The sequence below is a fragment of the Penicillium verhagenii genome (assembly GCF_028828195.1).
Source record: "Penicillium verhagenii strain IBT 33310 chromosome Unknown utg000012l_segment0_segment0, whole genome shotgun sequence".
NCBI lineage: Eukaryota > Fungi > Ascomycota > Eurotiomycetes > Eurotiales > Aspergillaceae > Penicillium > Penicillium verhagenii.
In genome coordinates this window covers 1,066,152-1,094,151 of record NW_026643176.1, presented here as the reverse complement: position 1 = coordinate 1,094,151, position 28,000 = coordinate 1,066,152, and the positions used below count along the sequence as shown (strand labels likewise).

General features: G+C 46.9%; 7 protein-coding genes across 7 annotated transcripts; 5 read left to right on the top strand and 2 right to left on the bottom strand.

The window, feature by feature from the left end:
• Positions 1 to 6,759: 6,759 nt before the first annotated feature.
• On the bottom strand, positions 6,760 to 10,159 carry N7466_011072 (uncharacterized protein; the record flags this gene model as incomplete). Its single annotated transcript, XM_057170461.1, has 6 exons — positions 6,760 to 8,245; positions 8,297 to 8,474; positions 8,770 to 8,998; positions 9,060 to 9,350; positions 9,524 to 9,749; positions 9,810 to 10,159. The coding sequence occupies 6 exons, from the start codon at positions 10,157 to 10,159 to the stop codon at positions 6,760 to 6,762; spliced, it is 2,760 nt and encodes a 919-aa protein (XP_057016193.1).
• Positions 10,160 to 11,750: 1,591 nt separating this feature from the next.
• On the top strand, positions 11,751 to 13,382 carry N7466_011071 (transposase; the record flags this gene model as incomplete). Its single annotated transcript, XM_057170460.1, has 1 exon — positions 11,751 to 13,382. The coding sequence occupies one exon, from the start codon at positions 11,751 to 11,753 to the stop codon at positions 13,380 to 13,382; it is 1,632 nt and encodes a 543-aa protein (XP_057016192.1).
• Positions 13,383 to 13,806: 424 nt separating this feature from the next.
• N7466_011070 (uncharacterized protein) lies at positions 13,807 to 14,790 on the top strand (the record flags this gene model as incomplete). Its single annotated transcript, XM_057170459.1, has 1 exon — positions 13,807 to 14,790. One exon carries the CDS (start codon positions 13,807 to 13,809, stop codon positions 14,788 to 14,790), a length of 984 nt encoding a protein of 327 aa, XP_057016191.1.
• An 814-nt stretch (positions 14,791 to 15,604) lies between these two features.
• N7466_011069 (uncharacterized protein) lies at positions 15,605 to 18,596 on the top strand (the record flags this gene model as incomplete). The annotated part of the gene is made up of 7 exons (XM_057170458.1): positions 15,605 to 15,960; positions 16,021 to 16,246; positions 16,306 to 16,365; positions 16,421 to 16,711; positions 16,768 to 16,996; positions 17,089 to 17,248; positions 17,306 to 18,596. 7 exons carry the CDS (start codon positions 15,605 to 15,607, stop codon positions 18,594 to 18,596), a joined length of 2,613 nt encoding a protein of 870 aa, XP_057016190.1.
• Positions 18,597 to 21,453: 2,857 nt separating this feature from the next.
• On the bottom strand, positions 21,454 to 22,304 carry N7466_011068 (uncharacterized protein; the record flags this gene model as incomplete). Its single annotated transcript, XM_057170457.1, has 2 exons — positions 21,454 to 21,757; positions 21,985 to 22,304. The coding sequence occupies 2 exons, from the start codon at positions 22,302 to 22,304 to the stop codon at positions 21,454 to 21,456; spliced, it is 624 nt and encodes a 207-aa protein (XP_057016189.1).
• A 2,928-nt stretch (positions 22,305 to 25,232) lies between these two features.
• N7466_011067 (uncharacterized protein) lies at positions 25,233 to 25,586 on the top strand (the record flags this gene model as incomplete). The annotated part of the gene is made up of 2 exons (XM_057170456.1): positions 25,233 to 25,279; positions 25,307 to 25,586. 2 exons carry the CDS (start codon positions 25,233 to 25,235, stop codon positions 25,584 to 25,586), a joined length of 327 nt encoding a protein of 108 aa, XP_057016188.1.
• Positions 25,587 to 26,215: 629 nt separating this feature from the next.
• Positions 26,216 to 26,569, top strand: N7466_011066 (uncharacterized protein; the record flags this gene model as incomplete). The annotated part of the gene is made up of 1 exon (XM_057170455.1): positions 26,216 to 26,569. One exon carries the CDS (start codon positions 26,216 to 26,218, stop codon positions 26,567 to 26,569), a length of 354 nt encoding a protein of 117 aa, XP_057016187.1.
• Positions 26,570 to 28,000: the final 1,431 nt, after the last annotated feature.

The window sequence follows — 28,000 nt, the reverse complement described above, 5'->3', positions numbered from 1 at the left end:
CCGTCCGCCATAGTAGCTCGCACACGATAGCATTGTTACATGTTATTTCTGTTCTTATTATGGATCTTCTAACCTAAAGGATTAGAATTAGTTAAGTAAAGGGTACGCCTGGAGATAAAATACGATCTGGCAGGCCAAAATTAAATGGACGTGACCGTAGGCATGATTATGACAAGCATACCCGAATGTGGGCAGATAAGAGCGTTTTGAAGCTTCATAGGATTATGTATGAACAGCACAACATCAATCATGATTGTGAATTCTCACTACATGCAGTCTCAATGGATTAAACTAATTTCAGGCATAACAAAATTCAACTTCCAAGTTCGATTGAACGCCGCATTCCTGAGTGGCGAAATTATCGTCGGGGTGGTAGTATACCAGACTGCAGCTTTGATCACGAGCGGGGCACTCGATAACGGGGCATTCTGTAAAGCTTGGAGTAATTCGTGTGCCAAACGCTGTAGTCGGCGGGGCATTTATCAACGATAGGTCATAGAACAAGGTGCCCATTGGTTCACAATCGGACCCCTCGTCTTCTTCGAAGCATGCGCTGTACTCTACTTGAGAAACTTCAACACTGTCTCTCTGAGTCGAGACTTTGAGAGAATTTCCTGTCCCATTGTCTGTAATACGAAAGCCCTGTACAATACTTTGCCCCGCTGCGAGTTCAGTATCAAGATATGTGATTTTAGATACTCCTTTTACATATAATGGAAACCGGCAATTATTTATTAGATGAATATTTCCGCGTTCACTTTGGGCCATGCATAGGATTGGAAGGACTAATATGGAGCATAGATTGAGACTTCTTTCACAACAGAACATTTTGCTAGTATTGCACTGGCTGGTTTCTTCCTGAAGGGCTCTGGGCCGTATAAGTGCGAGGACGAGTTATTTAAATTTCAACTCAGTCCTCGCTAACAACATTTTAGATTATCTCCTTGCCATCAAGTGAGGTAGCTAAGAGTTGTCTTATGAGACAGGAAGTTGAGTCCAACAACACTCATTTACCTGATCTCGGCTTCTTTTCATGGTTTATAAACGGCAAACGGCAAACGGCAAAAGTTGAGGGATGGTGAATGTATTGGTCCACTATAGGTAGCCATTGAAACTTCGTAAGATGCTCATGCCTATTGGGAATTGGCACCCAATGAGATGGCATAACGTCTATAAGTTTGATATCCAGTTAAGCTTAAGGTAAGGCCGCTGAGTCTGTTTTGATAGCCGCTAGTTCCGAGTAGCGTGCAATAGCTGATTGTCGCAACCGATAAATTGGTCATCAGTTACCATGCTGGTTATTCCCGCTGATTGCATGCATGCTCTTTCTTATTGGTTTCCTGCTCGTTTGTGCTGCATGTTTGCTTGAATCAGAAGCAGGGTTAGGCCGCAATGCATGCGCTTTCAGTGCCATGAAACCTGATGAAAGTCCCACGGAAAAAACAATCCTATTAAGGATATTCTCAGCCTGAGGAGATGCTATCTATCAGAGTGATCAAAGCGCCAGTTCTTGGAACTTCTCTCCATTCTACGACTCGTGCCATAACGCAAGATATTCTTGCTCAGTACAGCAATGTTCGAAATTGGATTCCATGTTTTACACGGAGAAAGTATTTTATGCCCCACCGCCAGGACGATGGTGAAACCACCTAGGGGTGCTTAGGGTAGGCCGCAGATCATCCTTGTTTGGAACCGTCTTGATGTACATGTATGGTCAGGAACATAGCAAGAGAATGTCGGCCCGCCAGTTACTTCCTTATTCTGAATAAGAGATGAAAATTCAGAAACATCCATACAAGCCAGCGAGTGTTGCCATAGGCTCTTGCAATCTGAAAATTGAAAAGCTTATTAGATACGAGCTACTTCCTGAACATTACTATACACATTCAGAAGCTATGTATTTTAGTGAACATTATAGAACCTAGACTGCTGGACATTATACAGTATCGAATTGCCTTACTGCAAGAGAAACAGCTGTTTATCCTTGCGATAACGGAATCCGTTAACTTTCTTGGTTTTTATTCTTTTGACTACATGTAACGACAAGCAACACTCTACACCCTAAAACAACACCCTCAACAGCACCCTCGAGAGGCAAGTCGAGAGGTAGCTCAAGAGGCAGCATTCCTTGGGCTTTACGAAAATACTCATTTCTCTCTGTTCCACATCGTATTCAAAAACACTAGCAGCACAGTTCAATCAGCCATATTAATAGACTAGCAATAAAAAAGACCACTGCCAGCCAGGTAGCGGCTAATGTCTGAATCCCAAGACTGGCTGAAGCTCCAAAAGTACCTAGAATGGTCTTGATACAGCAATATTCGAAATCGGCTTCCATAATTTACACAAACAAGTTTGATCTAGAAGGTGGGGTCGACGCAAGCTAATCCAATTGCAACTGTAGAAATTGCAGTTAAGCTCCACAGTATATCTAAAAACAGTTTAACTAGATCCATAACTGGAATAGCGGCAAGGTCCGAGATAGTTTCTCTGTGAAAAAGATGGAAGCCAATTTCGAATTTAGCTGTATTGAACAATCCATGTTTTCCGGACTATTGCTTACTTCCTGTCAGAGATGCTTTTGAGCATGGTGTCCTTTCCATTCAATATGCTCAGGAAGTGAGTTTGTAAATCAATGATCAAAGGTAAAGAGATTGAAGGGACATTGGACCGGGTCCCAATATCGCCGCACCTCCCTCTCAGCAGCAGAAATAAACATTGGTTCTACAGCAATATTCGAAATTGGCCAATTTCGAATATTGCTGTACCGAAATGAACACAGCAAGCTAATACGAAACTGACGCTCCAATTCTGTGAATGTCTATTCTCCTCTGTGGGAGCTCAGTGTCACAAACATCCAAAGATTCAGGGGACCAATGTTCAGTCCCTGCGTACGCTGAGTCCGAGATAAAAATGGCACAAAAACCGTACATACGCGAGAATTATACTGCACATTTTGATTTTCCTACGGTCCAGATGGGAGTTTGATCGGCTCACGCCCGGTTTCCTAAGCTTGCCAACGGGCAGAAAGTATCATTACGTGCGTGTCATGTGGCATTTCCTAAGAATACCTTTCTTTTGGTGAATTCTGCATAACAAAATACTGTAATGCTTCCGCGACGTAGACCAGTAAAGCCGATAAATCCCAGGGTAAGAAAAATTTGCGTTTTATTGGTGACCTCACACAGTCAAGAGGAGCAAGAAGAGTGTACTTTGGCCATAACGGGTCACCTGTCGCTGAGGTCATAGACCGTAGCGTCAGATGAGGCCCGTCCGCGCTCCCTTGTAGGGAGGCAATGTCATAATGTGTCTGTAATGTAGTGGGTTCTATATACAAAGGGAAGGTGGAGGTGGGGGGGGGGGAACCCGAGGCTTGACTGCATGAGAGATAACGAGCTACCGTAGAGGCAAGCAGCTGACTATCGTGAGGCAGTTGTAGAATGAAGGAGGTGTAGACATCACGTGAAGCCATAGGCATTGTGAGGCAACCCCAATAAAATTACATCCTATATACACTTTTCTCGACTTTCCCTGTCCCCTCGCTTGTGAAAAATGTCTTGGGCAGCTCAGATCTGAACCCATGAACATTTACCAGAGATTTGAGTCCCACTATCTAGGGGAATATCGAGTTGTCCCCAAATGATGACTCCGTTTTCAATTGAGATTCGAACATCATTCGGACCAATTAACCCCTCAAAATATCTTTTACTGCCAGTCAACTCAGCGACGGCATTGTAGGCAAGAGAGACAGCTGAGCCTTGGAAGGAAGCAGCCGCTTGTGGTATGGTACAACTGAAAAAATAAACAATTCCGTTGATATCAAAGTATGCCTTTATCCGACGGTCCTGGTGTTGTAGCACTCCTTCTTTGGAATTCATCTATTGGATGAGGGTATTAGCGAGAGACAACCGAAGAACCAGTAACGGAAGTATTTATGCCCCGATTACTCACTTTGTATTGAGAGTGGAGGGATTAATTTGCCAAATTGACAAGCATTAAAGTCGTGAATCTGATGTACACGTTGATCGAGAAAGGGAATGAGAGTATTAACTCAAGAAAGACGATGCGGTGACTTATCATTGAAGTATAGAATGACTCGTCTCTTGGGAATCGATTGATATGATGGAAGTCGTTCAATTTATCACTTTGAATTGATCACTCTCAATTCACCACTTTCAATTCACCACTTTGAATTGATCACTCTCAATTCACCACTTTCAATTGACCACTCTCAATTCACCACTTTGAATTGATCACTCTCAATTCACCACTTTCAATTCACCACTTTGAATCGATCACTCTCAATTCACCACTTTCAATTGACCACTCTCAATTCACCACTTCCAATTTATCACTTTGAATTGATCACTCTCAATTCACCACTTTCAATTGACCACTCTCAATTGGCCACTCTCAATTCACCACTTTGAATTGATCACTCTCAATTCACCACTTTCAATTGACCACTCTCAATTCACCACTTCCAATTTATCACTTTGAATTGATCACTCTCAATTCACCGCTTTCAATTGACCACTCTCAATTCACCACTTCCAATTTATCACTTTGAATTGATCACTCTCAATTCACCACTTTCAATTGACCACTCTCAATTGGCCACTCTCAATTCACCACTTTGAATTGATCACTCTCAATTCACCACTTTCAATTGACCACTCTCAATTCACCACTTCCAATTTATCACTTTGAATTGATCACTCTCAATTCACCACTTTGAATTGATCACTCTCAATTCACCGCTTTCAATTGACCACTCTCAATTCACCACTTCCAATTTATCACTTTGAATTGATCACTCTCAATTCACCACTTTCAATTGACCACTCTCAATTGGCCACTCTCAATTCACCACTTTGAATTGATCACTCTCAATTCACCACTTTCAATTGACCACTCTCAATTCACCACTTCCAATTTATCACTTTGAATTGATAACTTTTAACCCACCACTTCTAAGTATGGAGAAATATATTATTTACCCTATCACGAAACGGAATATGCGGTTCAAGCCGTGGGGTCGCAATTACTGCGGTAGTAGCGCTCGACCTTTATGAACTGCCTATCATAATTTCAGGCTTGATCTCGCCTTTCTTACACTGAGTCTGCGTAAGGCGATCTACGTTCCTGTCCGGAATACAGAACTATCCAGTGCACCGGCGATGCATGACTTGCCCATAGGCCCGCATTACCTGAACGCTAAATCATGGTACAGGGGCAGGGGCAGGCCGGACGGTGTATACCTGCAGTCAACCTCCTGTTAAATTTAAGCAAAACACCAGCTGGTATTAATTATCTAAAAATTGTGGGCAAAAGAACCGAAGCAAACAAAATACGCGATATTTTTCTAAGGTTTTGTTTAATCTTGCCATCATCACTTTATCGCAATATCCAGTGGAAAAGCCCGAATCTACCAATATCAGATAGTTACTGCAAGATAACAGTTGCGAATAGAGTGGTCAGTTGGTGGTGAGATGGAGTGGTGAAATGATGAGTGGCTGGGGGGTAAAAAATTAAGTGGTCAGATAAAGTGTTCAAATAAAATGGTAAGAATGCGCTCGGAAGAAGGATAGGAAATCGCAAAATTCCGAGATGTCAATTTCGGATGAGCAATTGCGACTACAGTAATATTCGAAATCAGCTTTACCGCCATATTCTCTTCTTTGTTCTCCCAGGGCCCCACTGGCAGCACACTAGGCCGTGATGGGTAACCTTCCCGCCCATCTGCATATGGTGAAGTAACACTTACCTGCTGTGCGTTGGACGTAGATTACAGTGCAGTACTCCATTTGGAACTGTAAATTTTCTTGCCCCTGAATGACAGAACTAAGTTCCTACGTGCTTACCGGAGAATCGGATAAATAATCCGGGCAGGCGTGTGATCTCCGCTTGTGGTCCCTCCCAACTCCCCCCGCAACTCAACGACCATATTCAAAGGCAGAGCAGAAAAGATAACCCCCATCCCGGTGATATGAAATGCCCTGTGTGATGAAACACCCACCAGGTACTTGTATAATTAATCCCTGTCACTCCCAGTCCACATATTGGATACTCCCTAAGAGCAGCAGAGATAATGCAGATTTGATTTCTCACCCGAAAGCTCTTTTAAATAAAGATTAGAAAGTCTTAGAGTGGCGAATTTTACAGGACGACACGCACTACTGGAAAATCTGCCGCTTACTACTATGACGCTAAAATCATCCACAAAACCGTCTGAGATGAATAGGAAAGACATTTTTGTATATTTTCGCTTACTTGGTTCGTTATTTTGATCTCATCATAATTATGTTTCCTGGGAACATACTAAATTTGGTGGAATCCTTGGCAGCAGAAAGGTACACAGAACAAAAATACGGCAAAGGCGAATACACGAGACGGGAACAATCACGTATCTGGATGTATGAAAAATACTAGCGCTGCTAAACAGAACAGCCACCTCTGTCCGTAAGTTGGATATGGCCTATTTAAAGGAATCATAACCCTAGTAGGACTAGCTAATTTTATAACCGCATTAAACTTTGATGGTATATGATAATGCAGGAAAATTTAACAAGGATAAGTATTATATCCCTGTATCTGTTGCCTATATTTACATACACGAAATGCTATAGACAAGTCTAGGAAGTCGGAAGAATGTCAGGACTAGTCGCTTTTTCAAGATGTTAACGTCCAAACGCCTCTGAAGATCTTTCTAGTGCTGATCAAGTGATTATTTCTTCCTCTTCGTATTTACCTACGCCCTCAAGCGCTACTGATCGTGGAGGGATGCTCACGTCCCAACAGCTTCTCTCGTGCTTTCAACGCCCGTCGATGCATCGCTTCCCCATCTTCAAATTTGCCTTGGCGCAAGAGCACTAAGCTAAGGTTATTGACACTGATAAGTGTGTGAGCATGCTCGCGTCCAAGCAGCTTCTCTCGCGCTTCCAACGCCCGCCGATGCATCAATTCTGCCTCTTCATATTTCCCCTGCCTGAAAAGGACATTTCCATAGTGACTGACACTGGTGACCGTGTCAAGATGCTCGTCTCCAAGAACCTTTGCTCTTGCTTCTAGTGCCCGTAGATACATTGACTCCGCATCTTTATAAGCGCCTTGAAGGTCTAGAAACCATCCATAATTGGATGAGAGAGTGGCGTCATTTAATATATCATCATCATCTACGTGATACGTAGACTCCAGGACGCTTTTCGCATGCGCAAGGAGTGATCGACATTTTGTCCAGCTTGCATATTCGCCGCCTGGAAATACCCGCGCTATGATCTCTCGTGATTTGGCCTGCCAGCCATAGAGCTGCTGATGCATGTCTAGCCACGCCCGAACCGACAATTGCACTAAGCGGTGCATATCAAATAACCGTTCGTTCATTTCCACTCGGATCAGAGAATAGCTGAGCAGCGGTGCTAATGCATCATGAAAGTCCAGTTCATCTTGTTCGGAGTCGCGCACGAGTTCTTCGGGGATTCCCTGCCGATCGAACATACTCATCAACGCTAGGAGATCTGTCGCAGCCGGCCGCTCCTCACGGATCTTCTCAAACGATAGCTGCCATGTTGTGATCACCGCAAAGCGACTGCTAGGATCCCGCCGAAGATCTGTGAAATCCTCGTTCTGGAGAAGCCGCGTCTGCTTAGATTGGCTTTCATGGAAAAGTTGAAGGTATGCGGAGACGGTAAGCAAAGGTAGCCGGTTGGCAATATACGCCGCAGCCTGCGTGATAGCGAGTGGGATATTCTCTAATACACAGACTAGCGCCTTCTCATCTTCAACTGAAGAATGGCTGTCAGGAACCCTTATCCGCAGTAGATTGAGAGACTCTTCCTCATTCATTGGGTGAACCTTGATCATATGACCATCACTCCCAACCAGATTCCGTGCCGCAAGACCATTTCGCGATGTGATCAGTATTGACCCATGCGCGGCCTGGGGAAGAAACCTCGCAAGTGGCCCTCGTTCATTGGATCCATTGCCCCTGAAACAGAGACTATCTTCATTCGCGTTATCTAACACCATCAGCCAGCGCCCGTTTTGTGCGTCACATAACCACCGATATACGAGCTGGAGGATATTCGACTGCGGATCATCCCGTCCCGGAATATCCACGACTGCGGCAATCTCTTGATAGCCCTGTTCCAACCGCGTAGCATTACTGGCGTGGATCCAAAAAATCCACGTATCCGGGGATGATTCTCGCACGCGATAAGAATACTCAATGGCTATCTGGGTTTTTCTAACGGACAGTGAGATTAGTTTGTTATTCAATACGCTAGGGATAGCTTACCCAACGCCGGCTAACCCGACTAATGCCACCCTCTCGTGACGATGGCCGATCGCCCCATGGTTTTCTTCAATCGCACTGATCACAGCTTCACGGCCCACAAACATTTTGTCCTGTCGAAATGGCACTGTTGAGTGCGGCTGGGGCTTCGGACGTGTCGGTGGTGGGGTTTTCTGTTGGTCTCAACCAAGAAGCGGCTATTAGTCTTGGCTAGATAGGCGGCCATGTATTGTAAATCTCACCTGGAGGCAGATAGATCACTCCATAATTGTTTCCCACCTGGTTTCCGCGGTTATTGCTGCCGAAAGATATGGAGGATATAGTGTGCTCGTAATATACATTGCGTGTATCTGGAGAGATCAAGATCAGAACTTCAGAACGTGGCAGGATATCCATTCCCAGCGTTTATATCGTGTGATTAGGGTGCTTGGACTGATAAGATAGTTACTCTTGTTCTACTCTTGGATGTAACTCACCGAACCGAGCCGCCACCACTGCCGGCGCGTCCTTTGAGAATTGCCGCAGTCTATCCAGCGCCGTTCGATACCCAGGTGCATCTCGCTTATCGAATTTGACGATCATTGAGTGATCTGCATGCAGCGGCACCTTGTCCTCGATATGGTCAGGAAGCTGGAGAAGAGCCGAGTCTGTGCCAAGCGTTGTCACAAAATCTCCCGTGCGTTTCCATCGTCCACTCTCCGAGTCCTAATACGATTGTCAGTATATATCAAAAAATTATTGCAGATAAAGACCAGCATATATGTACCAATACCAACTGCCTGGTCTGCTCCGTCTCGTAGAAGCTGACCACCTTCCGGTCCCGGATGAGATTTTTGAAATCTGCCAGCTGCTGGACCAGTAGGTCCGATTTACTAGAGATCTGCAGCAGCAAATGCCCTCGCGGATGACGTTCATCGCCGGCTAGCATCTGCTGGATATCGTCCATCACTAATCCTTTGTGGGGGATGGCGAAGAGGATCATGCCGTACGTGGCTCGATGCAGCGACGTGATCGCCGGGTGGTCTGCCTCCATCGTCTGGATGGCCCTTACTAGACACTATAAGTGATGTCAGTGTATCATATTAATACCTCAAATCGGATGGTGGTCCCACATGAGCTAATATAATACCTCCAAAGCTGTGTGCAATGAATATCAGAGGTCTCTGCTGGAGCTGGTCACAGAGTCAGCCCGGAATTGCTACTGATGGGCAATTCAGATAGTAACCCTACCTCCTTCGTGTTCCGGATCTTCTTGATCTCCTCCATCAGCTCCCGCCCATAGTCCAGAATCGTATCGACTCCGTGGCTCGACAGCTTGGAGTTGTACCCGTAGATCATGGTGCGACACTGCGGAAGATCCTTCGACAGAAAGTCGCGGAGCCACATCCGACCAAGATTTCCTCTTCCTTGCCACGATCCATACGCATGTCCATCCAGTCCGGCAATAGCAATGATACTGTGTTGCGTTATCGGTCAGTATTGATCTCCTGGATAGAGAAAACGGCACAGTCCTTACTCTGCAGCGACTGGCCCGTTTCCGTCCGGTGCGTAGAGCTGGGTGAATCCAAAGAAGTGGCCGTCAAAGTTGATGTCATCGTTTCCCATCTCGACCTGCCACTCTCCAAGCGGGTTGTCTCTTAGCTCACGGAGGAACTGAGGCACCCCACCGCAAAACTGCACTAGCGCCACCCTCTCGTCACTTTCATAGCATGAGGGCACGATTGTGATTTCAGCCTTGATCTGCGATCTCTCGTCGTCGGTGAAGTTGTCGTTGAGCGCCTCTTGCATCGCGGTCTTGAGATCCTCATCGAGTAGTTCCCTCGACAGGCCGGTCACCCGGAAGACGTGCGACTTTTTACTAGCCATCGTGAATTATCTTTATCAGAGTGGCACATCAGACGAGGGTGGAACTTGCGTCGCTTGTTGATGGATGATCACCTCAGCCTTTCGGTGAGGCTGAATCAACTAATAGGTGCGGGGTATCGAGCATGCACTTCCAGTCATTGCTACGATCACTTCGTAGATGCTACTGTATACTATACTGAATACAACTTACTCTCCAATCATTTATTTGTGGAGAAAATGCTTCACCGAGATAAAAATACTGTATCAGTGTTTCGGTACCCTATAGAGGCTAATTTCCTACAAACTTCGATTGACTTATGATAAACTCCGTGCCAGTCTTGCCTTGACATCACGTGATGTAACCTGAAGCTAACCAGGCTTGGATTAGCCTAGAGCTAGCCACTTTGGACCTAACGCCTCGTGAAAAAGAAGGTTCACGTGAAACAACAAGGGCGAACCGAAAATTTTCCTGTTCCTTGGGAGATCCCGTTGACCCTGATCTGACCGATGACTCACACATCAAGGCAGCGAGATGCGGGTTTCCACCAATCCCCCACCAATCCCTCAAAAAAGAGCGTTTAAATTAAATTTCGTTCAACGCTCCTGGTGAAAAACGCCAGATGGTGACATATGCCCGGACGAACGCACCTATGTTGACCCATGCTGTAGCTTAAGTGCGGTTGATGCTCAACAATCGAACTTGCTTTTTCATCATGACCAACCCATCAATTTTGGTTGAGACTGTTTACTTTCACATATCATTTCAATGTTGAATTTTGCTCTTGTAGTTCAACGGTCAAACACGCGCTACCTGGGTAAATTCAAATACTGTGGCTTATTTTCCCGTGCTTCGTTGTCATTGTAAGGGCTGTTGATCTCGAGGATAATTCTGTTCATTTTTTTTGTTTTCTTCATTACTATACGCCATCAACTATGCTCAAATAAACTGCTCAAATCAAAGTGCTCAAATAAACTGCTCAAATCAAAGTGCTCAAATCAAAGTGCTCAAAATAAGAGTGCTCAAATTGTCTCTTGTTATCCAACGGTCAAAACACGCGCTATCTGGCTTAATTCAAATGCACAATGTAGCTTTTTCGCGTCTACTATCGTTTAGAGGCTGCTTGTATCAAGAGCCACTCAAGTTTTGTTTTCATCATTACTGTATACGACGTCAACTATGCTTGAATAATAGTGCTCAAATTCCTTTTGATTGTTGAACGCTGAAAACCGCGATCCTTGGGAAAATTCCGGATACAGCATCACCGATATAGACAAACTTGGGGAATTTATGATGAATGTCAAACACTCCATGATCTTGGACTACGGGCAATAGATCAGCAGTCAAAGCAGTGCATAAATTGATTGACTACGGCTGGCACTCAATAGATAAACGATAGTCACTGTATCTAAAAGGATGTGAACCCGCGATTAGAGATTCAGTAGTTTCAAACCTTAAATTCTGATCGAATTCGCGGCCAAGTCTGACTGGTGACATTTGCTTCCAAATTGACCTTACTTAAGAGCCAGTCGAGGAGAGTTTTCACTATACCCTTGACAGTTTAATGAGCTTTCTTTCAAGTAGTGAATGGCTTACAGGATACACTACTAAAAAATGGTCTCGATGTCCCCAGCTCATCAAAATCCTGCGCGGATATCATCCGCAATTCGGTCGAGATTGGCCGGGATCCCCGCGTCCACCCTGTGGCGCCGGGCCAATAACAAGCCTTCCCTTGCTGACAAAGCCGCCAATCAGCAGTACCTCACCCCACAAGAGGAGCAAGCACTGGTAGAATATGTGTTGCGCTTGGCAGACAACGGCTATCCGCTTCCAGTCAAGTACCTACGGTCGCTCGCCCTGATCATCGTGCGCCAACGATCCTCAAACTTCCAGATCACCGACCCCGGCCTCGAGATCCGAGTGCCGGGAAAGAATTGGCCGCAGGGGTTTTACCGACGACACCCGCAGTTGAAAGCGCGACGGCTGCGAGCGATCGATTGGAAGCGAGATGGCCGGCACATTGAAGACAAAATCCGACACTGGTTTGCCATCATTGGCCGAGAGCTAGCTGAGCCGGCCATTCTCCCCGAGAATGTGTATAATATGGACGAGACGGGAGTTCTTCTCAGCGTTCTCAACTCTCTCAAGGTACTCGTCAACAAAGACGATTTGAGAAAGCATCGAGGGACCACGGTGAAGCGGACGCTGGTCACGGCGATCGAATGTATCTCCGCCGATGGTCGGGTCCTGCACCCGCTCATTATCTGGCCAGCAGCCACCCATCGTAGTTCGTGGACCACTCACCCTACCCCCGGATGGCATTTTGCCTGCTCCAAAACAGGCTATACGAACACCGAAATCAGTCTATACTGGATGGAACATGTGTTCGATCCGCAAACTCGAGACCGAGCGGGCGATCACCCACGACTCTTAATCTGCGATGGTTTCGGCACCCATGAGTCTCTAGAGATCATGAAATTCTGCTTTGCTAACCGTATTATCCTGTGTCGTCTCCCTTCTCATACGTCTCACAAACTGCAGCCATGCGATGTGGGTGTCTTCGGTCCTCTGAAAACGGCATACCGGACACAGGTTGAGCAGACATGTCGTGCTGGGGTGAGTACCATCGGCAAGCCACACTTCACCTATCTTTACGATCGCGCTCGAAAGGAGGCATTTACACCCCGCAATATACGATCGGCCTGGTCGCGAAGCGGCCTCTTTCCATTCGATCCGTCTCGCGTCCTCCGAGAGTGTCAGGCGTCCCGGCCCGAGATCCAGACCACGATCCCTATGGACCATCCGACCGTAACCTCTAATCTCTGTCATACACCAAACACCTCGGATCATTTCGCGTTGCTTCGCAGCGAGGTAGAGCAAGACACCCAGAATCTAGACGGTGTGTGCAAACGTCGTCTGCAGACACTAAGCCACGCGGCCGAAAAGGTCTTTGCGGAGCGCGCCTTGTTGCTGGAGGAGAACCGGATCCTATTTGAGCAGAATAATGAAAAGACCTGTCGACAATCCAGCGGCTTGACGATCGTAGGACATGCAAAAGTGATGAGCTACGAGGATATCGTTGAGGCGCAGAAGAAACGCGACATGATGGTGACGGAACAAGCCACGCGGAAAAGGAGGTCGAAAGCTGGGGGCAAGCTGCTTTCCAAATCGGAGGAGAAGCGCAAGGCGGAGCAGGAGATTCAAGCATGGAATATGAGTGATTATTGCTTAGTTCTGGATTTCTAGAATCGTTCAGCATGCTAGAATCATCTGTCTTCGTATCAATTCATCGCCAGAAGTGGCTCAACGTTTCGCCTTGTCGACTGTTGGATATTATATATTTCTCCCTACTCGCACACCATTATCTCCTAGTGATACCTCAAGATGCCGTTACCTACCGTATCAACACATAGTTTTATCGTCAATAAAGACGTAATCGTAATTTATTTCAAAAATTCTCGATGACCATCTAAATGTATTTGTTCGTGGATATCGCTTGTAGGGTCGGGTTGGGCAGCGTCACATTCCCGCGAGGCTAAGCTTCCGAATACTCTCACGGGCTGTGAGTAAACCCCACCTTTTAGCGATGATTTGTATTTAGAAAGACCAACCTCTTCTCAGCAGTCAGCATCATTGCACGATTTGATAAACTCTAAACCCAGCAGTCAAGATGATGTCAACGCATGGAGAAACCCCTGCATCGCCATGTCCCTTCCACAAAGATGATCAGCTCAATGGTGATCTCGATGCATCGCTTGATCATTTGCCAGGTCATCCCCGGATCAAAACCAACGATCATAAGGGCTTGATTGCTTTCATTCGCCAGGAATTCTGGTCAGAGGACCTCGAATCGATATCAGGCAAACTCTGGTGGATGTCGAAGCTGGATAGCAGCAACATCTCGCCGTTGCATCGACAGCGAGTGAAGGGCCGACAGATTATCGTTAGCGAGGATCCTCGGCTACATCTTGTCTGGATTGACGACCGGATATTTCTTAAACCCCTTCCCAAGTACATAACATCCTACGCATTCTGGAATACGTTCATGAGCGATCCGTCTAAGTATGGTGCGACCGTGAAGCTAAGAAAGGCCGCGCTTGGGTATCTGCGAACATATTTCTACCTGATCCAGTATGAATCAGATCTACGAATCGCACAAGATCCGGCTCTCTGCCTGGTTCCCAAAGAAGTGACCTGGTCGCGGTTCTGCCGGTTCACTGCCCGTTTCAATGATATCACGGAAAACGAAGTTTCGGGACGATATCATTACGGAGAGATCCGACTGACCCGACTGAACTATTACGCGCCCGTTCTCCTTGGGAAAAGCCATTATCAACGGGAGAAGTATCAGTACCGAGCGTACTTCGCTCGAATTCAAGGCCCCTTGATTTCTGCATTTGCATTTTTCTCGATCGCCCTGAATTGTATGCAGGTCAGCCTCGCAGCCTCCACTTCTGATGAGAGGTATTCAAGCGCTTTGTTATTTGCAGCTTGCTACTGGCTCAGCACTTTGATCGGATTTGTGACCGGTGTCCTTATGCTGATGTTGGTATCTCTTTTCTTTTTCAAAGTGATCAAAGAGTGGAGGTTTGCGATAGCCCATCGGCTACGGTGGACAAAGAATCCACAGCCCAGACTAGAGGGCCGTGTGTAACGAGGAAGTTGAACATATTTCAAGAGATGTTATTGGCACTCGACACGAGACACTTGATAAGCCGTGTATGGTTATTTAGGATTCCGGGCTGGGAGTGGAAATGAAAATTTGAGAGAATAAGTGAGGATCTCCGTGATAAGTGGCAACTGCTAAGAGGGGTTTTTTTTCTTTCCCACCCTAGCCCGACGCTCTCTTTGTTTGCTCTATAGAGTATTTCTGTACCGTGCCGATAGCAAACAAAGAATTCATCCAAGGAGACCCACTTGAGGTTTTAAATGGCGCTCAGATTGGCTCTATCGATGTAAGGGCTGAACAGGGCTCGCTGGGTCAAATCTAACATTGGCTAGCAGCCTCTGGTCTATTATAAAATCGATAATGATCAAGCAGAGTTGCTCTCACGAGCCCACCGAAGTTGCTTGAGCTGGAGGAGGCTGCTCATGACAAACGAGGCACTAAGTCCCCGTACGAGGAGCTTCTCCACCGCCGGAATAATATGATACCGCGACCTGCAACTTCGATGACAAGTAACTTTATTACGTGGATCGGGGTAGAAATTCTTGGGGGTTTTTATAATCCGCTTTTGTATGAAAATAGCTGTTAGATTCTAGGCTGATTAGTATATGGCTGCGAACGACTTTCTCCATCGATAAGTGATACTAGAAGTGATTGATAGTAGCAATCATTATAAGTTAGGTGCCTGCTACCCCGCACCTGTTAGTGGATTCAGCCTCACCGGAAGGCTGAGGTGACCATCCATCGACAAAGGACGCAAAGTCCATCCTCGTCTAATGTACCACTCTAATAAAGACAAATCATGATGGCCAACCAGAAAAAGTCGCACGTCTTCAGGGTGACCGGCCTGTCGAGGGAACTACTCGATGGCGATCTCAAGGCCGCATTACAAGAGGCGCTCGACGACAACTTCGCGGATGACGAGAGATCGCATATCAAAGCTGAGATCACAATCGTGCCTTCATGCTATGAAACTGACACGATGGTGGGGCTGGTGCAATTTCGCGGCGGGGTGCCTCAGTTCCTCCGTGAGCTGAGAGTTGATCCACTCGGAGACTGGCAGGTCGAGATGGGAGAGACCGACATCAACTTTGACGGCCACTTCTTTGGATTTACCCAACTCTACGCGCCGAACGAAAAAGGGCCAGTGGCTGCAGAGTAAGGATTGTGCCGTTATCTCTAACCAGAAGATCAATACTGACCGATAACGCAACACAGTATCATTGCCATTGCCGGACTGGATGGACATGCGTACGGATCGTGGCAGGGCAGAGGGAATCTCGGTCGGATGTGGCTCCGGGACTTCCTGTCGAAGGATCTTCCGCAGTGTCGCACCATGATCTACGGGTACAATTCCAAGTTGTCGAGCCACGGAGTCGATACGATCCTCGATTACGGGCGGGAGCTGATGGAGGAGATCAAGAAGATCCGGAAAACGAAGGAGGTAGGGGACGAGATCTGACTTGTCTATTGAGGAAAAGTTTGGGCTAATTCTTCAAGTAGCTCCAGCAGAGACCTCTGATTTTCATCGCGCACAGCTTTGGAGGCATTATCATGGCTCATGTGGGATCACCACCCATTGGAGGTAGATGTGTTATATACTGACATTAATTTATAGTGCCTGGTGAGGGCCATTCAGACGATGGAGGAAGACCACCCGGCGATCACGTCGCTACATCGAGCCACGTACGGCATGATTCTCTTCGCCATCCCCCATAAAGGATTAGTGATGGACGATATCCAACAGATGCTAGCAGGCGACAGGAGCCATCCGCGAGAGCAGTTGCTGCAGCAGATCTCCAGTAAATCGGACCTTCTGGTCCACCAGCTAGCGGATTTCAAAAATCTGATCCGGGACCGGAAGGTGGTCAGCTTCTACGAGACGGAGCAGACCAGGCAGTTAAAATTGGTACGCGTTGGTCTTGGTCTGAAACAACCTACGGCATGTATTGACGATCGCCACAGGACGCGGAAAGCGGGCGATGGAAACGCACCGGAGATTATATGACGACGGTGGGCGCAGACTCGGCCCTTCTCCAGCTCCCCGACCATGTAGAGGACAAGGTGCCGCTGCATGCAGACCACTCGAGGGTGGTCAAATTCGACACGCGCAACGCGGCCGGGTATCGCACGGCGCTCGAGAAACTGCGGCAGTTCTCAACGGACGCGCCCTCGGTGGTGGCGGCTCGGTTTGGTACGTGACTCGCTCCAGTGTCTTTTTGTAGTGTCCCTTTGCGAGCTCGCTTCTGCTCGGGTCTTGATGCGACTGACGGGAACCGGTTCCAGCGCAGACGCGTCCGAAGCCCCAGCCGTGTTCCACGGTTCCTTTTAAGAAGGACCCGATGTTTGTGGGCCGCGAGGCTGTCATCAGCGCCATCAAGGCAAGTCACACGGCGATCGGTCAGCGTCATGAGCGGGTGGCATTGGTGGGGTTGGCCGGCGTTGGGTGAGCTGTCCCTATAAGAAAGCCTGTGATATAACAACTGATAGTCCTGCCATTTAGAAAAACCCAGACAGCTATCGAGTATTCTTATCATATACGAGAACTAGCCCCGGACATGTGGGTGTTTTGGATCCACGCCAGCAATGCGGCGCGGTTGGAACAGGGCTACCAGCAGATTGCTGCGGTCGCGGAGATTCCGGGACGGGAGGATCCGAAGACGAACATCCTCCAGCTCGTGTATCAGTGGTTGTGTGATCCAGGCAATGGGCGCTGGCTGATGGTGCTAGATAATGCGGATGATGACAGTATATTCTTCAGTGGAAATGAATCGCATGAACGAGGGCTACTGGTGAGCTTCCTGCCCCAGGCCACCCATGGATCCATCCTGATCACATCGCGAAATGGTCTAGCGGCACGGAATCTGGTGGGGAGCGATGGTCATGTGATCAAGGTTCAGCCGATGAGTGAGGAAGAATCCCTCGCCTTGTTACGGGCAAGGATTCCGGCCCCTCAGCCTGGAGAGTCTGGGGAGGACGAGAAGGCACTGGTCCAGGCACTCGAATACATTCCGCTGGCCATCACCCAGGCGGGGTCTTATATTGCGAATCGATCATCTCGGGTCACGGTGTCCCGGTACCTTCAGTTGTTTCGTGAGAGCGAGTCGAACCAGACACATCTTCTGCAGCATGAGGACGCTAAAGACCTCCGGCGGGACCCCAGTATTCGGTATGCGGTGATTACGACGTGGCAGCTATCCTTCGAGCAAATCCGCCAGGAGCGGCCAGCGTCGACGGATTTACTTGCGTTAATGAGCATGTTTGATCGACAGGGGATCCCCGAAGGCCTCGTCCGTGCAGATGGTGATGGGCTCCAGTTTGAAGATGCAGTGGCGCCGCTGATCAGTTACTCTCTTATTCGGATTGAACTTGAAACAGGGTCGTTTGATATGCACCGACTTGTCCAGTTATCGGTCCGGACGTGGCTAGCGATCCACCTCGAGCTGGTACAGTGGCAAGAAGAGTCGCGAGCCATCATGGCCGAGATGTTTCCCACTGGAGAGTATGAAAACTGGGCTGAATGCCAAAGGCTGCTTCCGCATGCGAAAGAGGTGACGAAGCCTATCTGTGATACAGATGATGAAGATCGATTGAATGCGGCCACCCTCTTATCTAATTGTGGATGGTTTCTAGATCTTCAAGGAGCTTATGACGAGGCGGAAGCGATGCATCGACGGGCGTTGGAAACAAGAGAGAGGGTGCTTGGACTCGAGCATCCCCACACGCTCACCAGTGTCAACAACCTTGGCTTAGTGCTTGACAGCCAAGGGAAATATGAAGAAACCTTGGCTTAGTGCTTGGCAGCCAAGGGAAATATGAAGAGGCGGAAGCGATGCATCGACGGGCACTGGAAGGATATGAAGAGGTGCTTGGACGCGAGCATCCCCACACGCTCGTCAGTGTCAGTAACCTTAGCCGTGTGCTTGACAGCCAAGGTAAATATGAAGAGGCGGAAGCGATGCATCAACGGGCGTTGGAAGCACAAGACAAAAATTTAGGCTTGATCACTCTGGAACAGTAACTAGTCTCGACCTTCTTTAGACGATCTAGATTAATACGGGAAACGCGATGAAGCTCAATAATCTTCCTAGACCTATATTTAATCCACAGGTAATATACATAGAGATAACATGTTGCGAATAGATTTCCTTCCCACACTACTACGCCCGCATAATTTGAGAGGCGGTCCTCAAGTACTCCGACTCGAGTTGTGTTTCCTTAAAGTAGGCCATCTTCTACTTGCGGAGAGGGTTGTGGGGCGGCAATTCCGTTTTTGGGGCACTAGTAACTTTCATACAGCAAGTTACATGGTTGTTTTCTTCCGGAGTATTCGCCTTTTCAGTACTTTTGTCTTATGTACCTTTTGGCTGCCAAGAGTTTCACCAAAATTGATAAATTTCCATGGAACATGATTTTGATGGTATAAAAACCCAATAGAGGTGGCTGGGTAGGCGAAATAATGAACGTCTGTCTTTCGTATCCATCTCTGGCGTTTATGTGGATGATTTTAGCGTCATAGCAGCAAACAGCGGATTTTCTAGTAGTGCGTGTCGTCTTGTAATCCGCCACTCTAAACCTTTGTGATCGTGGTTCGAAAACAGCTATCGAATCATGATTCAGGTAACTATTGTTTCTGCTCGCCTCAGACAATATTCAATATGTGGATGGGGAGTGACTGAGCTAGAAAGTGCAGGTACCTAGTGGGCGTTTCATCACATAGGGCATTTCGTATCACCGGGATGGGGGTTACATGCTATATACCTACATGGCATGGCTTCTCAAATTCTTCCAAAATCAAAAGGCGCGCTGCCTAATGACTCTCGATCATCTCTTATAATGCCACGTCCCAAAAAAGCGAGCACAACCAGTACAGAATGTCGAAAGCGAAAACGCAGGGTTAGTACCGCTCCAGGGCTTGATTATTGCTGCTAAATAAGATTTAGTGCGAAGGTGGTAATCCATGCATCTCTTGCCGCCATGATAATAAATCTTGTCTCATGAATGAAGAAAGTGATGGCCGCCGAAAACTCTTTTCTAAACGCAAAATTGAGTCACTCGAACAAGAGAGAGCCTTGTTTATTCGACTGGTTGAGAAAATTCGAGATAGCGATCAAGAAAACCTGAATGAAACGATCGGAATGATTCGCAGAGGTGCTTCACTAGCCGCCCTTCGGTCGCATCTCCTAGAGCATGGCCCCTTGGAGCTCGCTGATGAAAAGCCGGTAACTGAAGAACAGGACGGAAGGCATGACCCACGGAAAAGAAGAGCCAAATCTATTTAAATGTTAAAAACATCGTTGGACAATCCCATTGTTGTTTTGACGAAAAGGGGAAATAAGTACATCGCAGGTTGTTAACGCAGTAATACTGTAATTTACGTCCAACGCACAGCAGGTACTTCACCATATGCAGATGGGCGGGAAGGTTACCCATCACGGACTAGTGTGCTGCCAGTGGGGCCCTGGGAGAACAAAGAAGAGAATGTGGCGGTAAAGCTGATTTCGAATATTACTGTACAGAACTGTACCATATTCACAAGGTTTTGTCATGGAGCCGTTGTTCATTTTTGCGGGCTACAGCCGGAGTCAAAAACAGATTCACCCGTGGAGACAAAGGAATTGTTTGTTCGCCTGTTCAGTAATTTTCCCTTGGTAATGAAGTCGTCAGCCGGCTGCATCCGTCCTTGAATCGCCTCCAAGTAATGTGTCCCTCTCTCTTGATTGAGCATTCGACTCCATATCTCTGGCAGCATCCAGATCTCTGAATAGATGCTAGATTGATGGGATGGTATGAGTGTGATACCGAGGAACTATCGGGACTCCATTGTTCGACAGGGGTTTCTCTTGTGACCTTTTGGATGCGAATCCTGATAGGGATTCCATGTTCGAAGGCCCCATGTGATCGGGCGAAATTACCACCCCTGACGCCTGATTGTACTCTTGGCCCCTCTGCGGATCAATTGACGACATCTTGCCAGCCAACTCATTTGACCGCTGGTAACGATCACTTCTGTTAGGTAGGATTCTTACCGGCCTCTTCCCAGGAATTCTCAGTGAGGCTCCCGTAGCTGGGGCCAAAGACACCTCGTTAGAATTTGGCACAATACAGTAATATTCGAAATCAGTCATACCGCCACACTCTTTTGGCTTGATTGCCGGAAAATATACCCGGGAAACGCTAGCCCCTTTTGGATCACCGCTCTGCTTTGCTGGCAAAACATGGACGGTATTGGCTCGGCTACTTTCGATGAGTCATCATGCTAGCACCGCATTGCCTCATGTCTCACAGTGGTAATGTAAGTTACAGATACAAGTTCGGCAAGCGGTCTGGAGACCCTATTTAGGTCGTTGATGGTATCCAATCAGGACTTGCAGCTCTCGGGATTAGTTTCCGACAATCAAGTCAAAAGAGTGTGGCGGTATAACTAATTTCGAATATTACTGTATAACCTTCACAATGAAAACCTTTGCCTGAGCGATTCTCACCTAAAGCTCGTCAATATTTGTCAGCCTATCTACAGCAGATGGTAACACGATAGGATATTACGTACACGAAGGCTGGGTCTCGTCGCACTTTTTCTTTCTTCGACGACAAGTGATGCAGCGAGTCTTGGTTCTCGATTTGTATGCACGTTTTCGCTTACCTGCCAATTTAGTCGTGTGATTTGTGCTGCCACTCATCTCCAACGAATGCCCAGGATGAGTCCGGCCTATTGGCTGTGTCTTGACCGTTTGCTTCCTCGCCAACCTTATCGTCCCATGGGTGCGAAGCAGTAGACTCACGTCCATCTAATTGCCCGGATTGATTGACAGCTTTCCATCCGTTGATGCAATTTTCAATCGTCGAAAACATTTCTCCAGTCGGATGAGCCTCCTTATCGAGGATAGATGTTTGAGTGACTGTTCCTCTCTCTGTTGGAATATAGACGTTTCCATTTTCTTCTGGTGGAGCTGAGCTTTTGGATGGTGCCATTCGAGTATCAGTAGATGATGTGAGGGATTGAGGAGCTGAGACTGGAATGTCTTGATGAGGTACTAGCTTCCGCAATAATGATTGGTAAGAATTATATCCAGTCTTTGCTGTTCATCTCAAAACGTAGAGTCGGTTTCTTTGCCGCCTTTACTCGAGAAATGGTCCCGATAAGTAATTTAGTGCTAGGATAGAGTATCGGAAGACACTGACCATGGGGAATCTTGTATTCTGCGCAGGCTTTCATGACTTGAGGATTGCCCGCCCGGCCCAACAGGAGAGGCCTGTTGCTCAACAATCTGCAAAGGCGTAGGAGGGAGTTCTTCACGTGGAAATCCCTGTCGGCTCGTTCGCTCCATTCGATCTACACTGCTATCACTCGACCCGCAGGTTTCCCGTCGTGTCCTTTCCCCATCCGCAGATCCTGACCCTTCACTCAAATTCGAGTTGATAGCAACACCATCAGGCGTGGGAACGAGCTCTGCAGAGCGTGAAGGTGATATCCTCTCCTTCCCGGCCACTATTTCAGACATGCCTGTGTTCGAGACGGAATTCGAGATTGAGGTCATCGCTTCAGACAGTTGTGGAAGATCGGCTGAATGTAGAGAAGGGACATGGATAAAGGTATGTATTGCAACTGCCGATGTTTCTCTCGGCACTTTGTGTTTCATTGAAGCGCTCTGTCGTTTGTTGGTCAAGTCGCCCCGACTTAATTTATACATTTGGGACTGCAACGAGCTATAGCTTCTGTCTTTTCTGGAGAAGACAGTGTATTCATGCTCAAGAGTTTCATTCGATAAGTTCCGATGATCCCGGGGAAGACCACGCCCCCTCTGACTATTGTGGAAGTCAGCTTTTGAGCATAGAGACGTAGTAGGATACAAACCTTTCTTTTTTGTAACTTTTCGGATCGATGAGGGAGTCTCTGCTCTCCTGGGCAGAACTGGAATACCCATTTCAACATTTAAGTCCCTATCAAGCCCACACGCTTGGGTTTCGAAGGCATTGCGCTTCCCTTCCAAAAATTCTACCCGTTCGTCCAACTTTATAAGAGCACCGTTATTTGCGTGGGTTAGTAGCATATTGTTCGTCATCATTTTTATTCGCTTCAATATACGTGGTGTTGAAAATAACAGACATTGCTGGATTATCCCCTGCCAATGCTTCATGCGATCATTCGCGAGCCGGGTAGCATATATCTCCAGAGCTAAATCGCTTGAGTATGAATGGGGATCGACAAGTTGTTGAGGAATTTTAGTGCGAATGAATTCGTGGTCAGCTTTGGATAATTTCAGTAATGCATTGCCCTTTCCAATCCTGACATGATTACCCCCATCGTCTTGTAGCTCTGCATTATATACGACAGATCGTATGACATCGGCCCAGCTGACCGTATAGTCACTTGTCTCTTCCATGTGCAGCACTTGCGGGTCAGGTGTGCTAAAAAGTGGACCAAGACTGGCAGCTTTATGGTCACTGGCAAGCGGAATCTCAAATAGTCGTGCGAAGTTGACACCGGCTTGCAAAACAGTTTGATATGATTTTATCAGCTCTAATGTCGTTTCCAGTTTGAATTCCGAAGAAGTGAAAAACCGCGAAATCATCTGAGTGTCGAGATGTTCCTCCATTGAGCGAGAAGCACAATGCTGAAGCCCAGCCGATGCTGTGTTTCTTTTCATATACTCCGTGACTTTTAACTTCTGAATTCTCTCTTTGTATCCGTGTATTGTACTTCTTATAGGGCACTGTACTGTCTTTAGAAAAGCGAGGGGTGAAGAATCTGTTGTGATATAAGGCTGGTGCAGATCAGGAACCAAGCCGAACCATCGGAATTAACTCCGATGCATGTATACGAAGAGTCAAGTTGATTGGAAATCAACTTGATCTTCTCGTTGTATATAGCCTCACGTTTTCTTCTGAACAATAAGACAATTCATACCTCTAAACTACAACACTGAAGCGTGGTGCCCCGGTGACGGCATCTGTCCGACAGAATCACAATTCCTATCGTGCTTTCAATCTAGCTTCAGATCCTGGAGTCAAGCAGCGGACATCTACCGGCAGACTCCGATATCACATGAAGTATGCTTGGACGCCTTCCTGGGTTTATTTAAAAACGTACCCCCTTTTTTCCATGAACCACCCAAGGATGTTGATTTGATCGGCGGTACCAAAGCACCGCTTGTCCTCCGATCTTCATTTCATATTCATATTACAGAGGAACCTGAATGCGACCAACAGTGGAAACACTTAGATTATCTGCAATGTCTTGGGTTTCCGCAATCAGCCGTCTGCGAGATAAATGTGGAACTAGGAACACCACGCAACGTGACATTTGCAGCGAAAAGGTTGCAGCCAGAATACCTATCAAGTATTTCTTTTGCTTGGTCATATATCTTATCATCTCGCTGGGTAGAAATACTCCAGTCTGCCGGTCAAGGTAGCGTTCTTTTGCATCAAAGCGGCGATTCAGTGCCTGAAAATCTTTGGGATATGGTCACTCAATGCCGTTGGGTTGCTTGCTCGAGAAGGGGCAGCTACTTTTCACCGTGGATACTCAGGCGTGATAAGAAAATCTCCAAGAATGAGTAACTATGTCGATCTCTTTTATCTACTCCGGCTCACAAGTGCTTATTAGCTACGACTGGGTTTCTGTCCAACCTGGTTCATCACTTGCGTTCAATATCCTTCTAGAGTTTTGCACTTCGGAAGGCTTCGAAATAGAATTTTTTGTTGGGCTTACATCTGTTCTGTTACTTCCGCCACGAAATTGACCACCCCCAAAAATGTCCTCTCCAATGACCATTTCTCGACCTCCAGCGACATCTCAAATTGACGATACTCTTTATCATGAAATATTGAAGCGCATGGATAATATCTTATCCCTCAGTGCCACTGAAGACGCGCTTGAGTCGATTGCATGTAGTGCTTTCATCGATCCCAGCGTCCCATGCAATTTAGTAGGATCTTCATTTCTCGGTATCGAGCAGTCTTGTTTGCCACGTTCAGATCCTAATAACACGATGCTTCTGAACGCGATCTCAAGCAAAGCTCCGAAACTGAGCCTTTTGTGGCTCTCTCTCCTGATGAACGATCAAGCTTTGCTGCTTTTAAAATTGGCCTTGAAGCGACTACCTCCAATTAACCTTGTTGCGGCTTTTTTGACAAACACTCTGCAGTCGTTTCTACGAGTGAACTACTATCAGACGCATGCGAAATCCACGATTCTTCGAGCCAGATAATTCCAGACTTCTTTTTATTGTCGAGTAGAAACGTCAGTGCCCTGGACGCCATCTCCTCCTTTTGGAATCACAACGAACGATAATCTGAGCCTTGATGTTTCTGCTCATGATGGTCACAAACATAGGCCTTTGTCCTGGGTTGCACTATGGAAATTACGTTCAGGTGACACAATTCCCATGACCATGATCTGTTGGCTGAGTTTTTATCCTATTCGGAACATGCAATATCTTGACTTTGTTGATGCTGACCGTGCAGCCATTCAAAGGTAAGTTTGAACTCCTTAGATGTATAGAAAAACACTGATTGGCAATTTGGAGTATCATAGCCGTGAAAGTGCTGATGAGCAATCATGGAGCGCAACATCCTGCCTTTACAATTGGCATAGACGCTACGATGACTGGCTTTGGCTCGATGACGGTAATACCAGTGAGAAGGAAGTGAGGTTGTTTCAGCAGCACTCTTGGATTGTAGACCCTTTTCATCTTTCCGAACAGTATGATCCTCCGGTGGCAGAGAAGAAAGAATGCCTGAATGAGCAAGATATCTTAAATTGTGCTGCTAAAGTCCAATAGCACTACGAATATGAAGCCTGATTTGACTTTCGATTCACTTTTATGATAAATTTATAGACCGCGGTGACCCATGAAGCCCTAGTTAGCCTGCCAAAAAAGTCACTGCCAATGCGCAGGCCTACCTGGTTTTATGTGACCTGGGGTTGGGACTGTCGTCTGCCCAGACTATTCAGCCACCGCGCATCGAATTATTCCAATGCCTCCGAATCTCCGACTTGAAGGTGAACATATACGGGTCATTCCACCTCTTTTACGTCGTCCACTAGTCGCCATTACTGAAGGCAAGTAATCCATTGCATGATGGAAAGAATGTTAACGAGCACAACTACCGCTGTAAAGATATATGCGGATCACCACACCATCTGGAACGCCTAGAGAGAAGAGGCTAACATCTTATTTTAGGAATGACTCAATTGCGTCATATACTGAAGTCAGGTACTTCAACAGAGACAAGCAAGAGACCCGCCGATATGGCCGCGCTGTCAGCATTTTCCAGAGTTTTCAGTTTCATTCATCGCTGCGGGGAATGCTGTTGAACACCACTCCGACAACTGTTCTATCAAATTGTTTGCTACTCACGGGGACTATTGCCGTGTATCAGGTCTCTGCTGGCTTACGACCCGTGGGTCATGTCGCAGCTCCAACGTCCGTTGACTTTCTTTGGCAAGTTCTATTTGTTGGTTCAGTCTGCTCTCAACGATGCTGAACGCATGTTACAGCTCCTTGAGAAACAACCAACGGTATTTGATCGCTCTCATGCAATCCCATTTGACAAATGTGAGGGCGGAATCAAGTTCCAGGGTGTTGAGTTCTCCTATGATACGCGAAAGCCTATTTTGAGAGGGCTGACATTTGGCTGCCCACCAAGAACTACTACAGCTATAGTTGGAGAATCTGGTGTTGGCAAATCTACTACTTTCCAGCTTATTTACTGGTTGTACAATGCTACCAGGGGTGTCGTGGACACAACGTACATAATGTAATTATTGAGTCTCTTCAAAGGCAAACTGGCTTCGTACCGTAAAGTCCCGTGCTACTCAACGACACTTTATGTATAATCTGAAGTATGCAAATCAGGATGCTGAATACCACGACATTTACAGGCCTGCGGTGCTGTTGGGATCCATGATCAAATCGTGGCTTTTCCTGAGGGTTGTGATACCAGATTTGGAGAGCAAGGCTCTCTTCTAAGTGGGGGTGAAAAGCAGCGTGTGGCACTTGCTCAGGCTATTCTCAAAGATCTCAAGATCATTTGGTGGATGAAGCCACGGCCGCGCTCGACACTAGAGCAGAAAAGCATGTTCTAAAATCGCTCGTCACTGGCCGCACCTTGCTTATTATTGCTCATCGGCTCAGCACCATCGTCGATGCAGGCAAGATAATGGTCATCCATGGGGGTAAAGTGACTGGAAGTTTAACGCACCAACAGCTTCTGATGATGAATGGCCGTTATGCCAATCCATGGCTAACACAGTCAACGCAACAGTCAAATAAATGATGAGATTCGGCTTCGTAACACTTCATAGACTAGAAGGAAGATAATAGCATCTTTTAAGGGACACCCATTCTCAGCAATGGTTCAGCTCTATGAGGCCACTGACTACTGATATAGCGTAAGTAAAATTAACTGCTCTGTCCGCTTTTACAACATTGGCGAATTTGGCAGGAAAGCATTCAATCTTTAATGATTCATGCACCGTAACTGCTCGATGATTTCGTGTGTGATCTTATAGAAAACTGTGAGCCAGCCACGGGATGCCACTTCTTAGCCCCACTTATACCTATTGTGGCTAATTCAAGGTTATTTGGGTAAAATGGAAGTGCTTGGCGATTAGCTTGTATTAATGGGCTTGAGCTTTTTGACAAGATTGTTGACTACGCGCTTGAGCAGCGGATACTAAAGGCCTCGTAGGAGAAGGATGACGAGGGTGACTGACTAGATGAGCCATCTAACAGAAGCAACCCAGTTTAGCTACCGGTTTGAAAGACCTTGGTCATTCGTGGGATACAAGGCATTCAAATGATCGGAGTCTTTGGCAACAGAGCGGTGCGGGAAAATCATTCCTCTTCCTGAGCCCCACGCGGCTGTGACTACATATGAAGGCTGCTCATAGATGACCCGTGCATATGCAACTAGACCACCGAGCGCACAGGTGTGGTAGGACAATAGTATATGCATCAGGTCCACAGTCGATGGCGGAACTCAAGCATTCAAAAATCGTCCTACAAAGAAGTCAAGTCCAAACCCTTTTGGAAGATTTGGTTAACACCCACGGGAAAAAAAAAAGGAAAGGGAACGGAAGAGGCAAATTATAAATAGGGACATATGGAGCTTCTAGACATGAATGGAGGTTATTAGACTTGATATGCAGCAAACTGCGGGACGGGAGGAAGAAACTGGAAATCGGACAAGG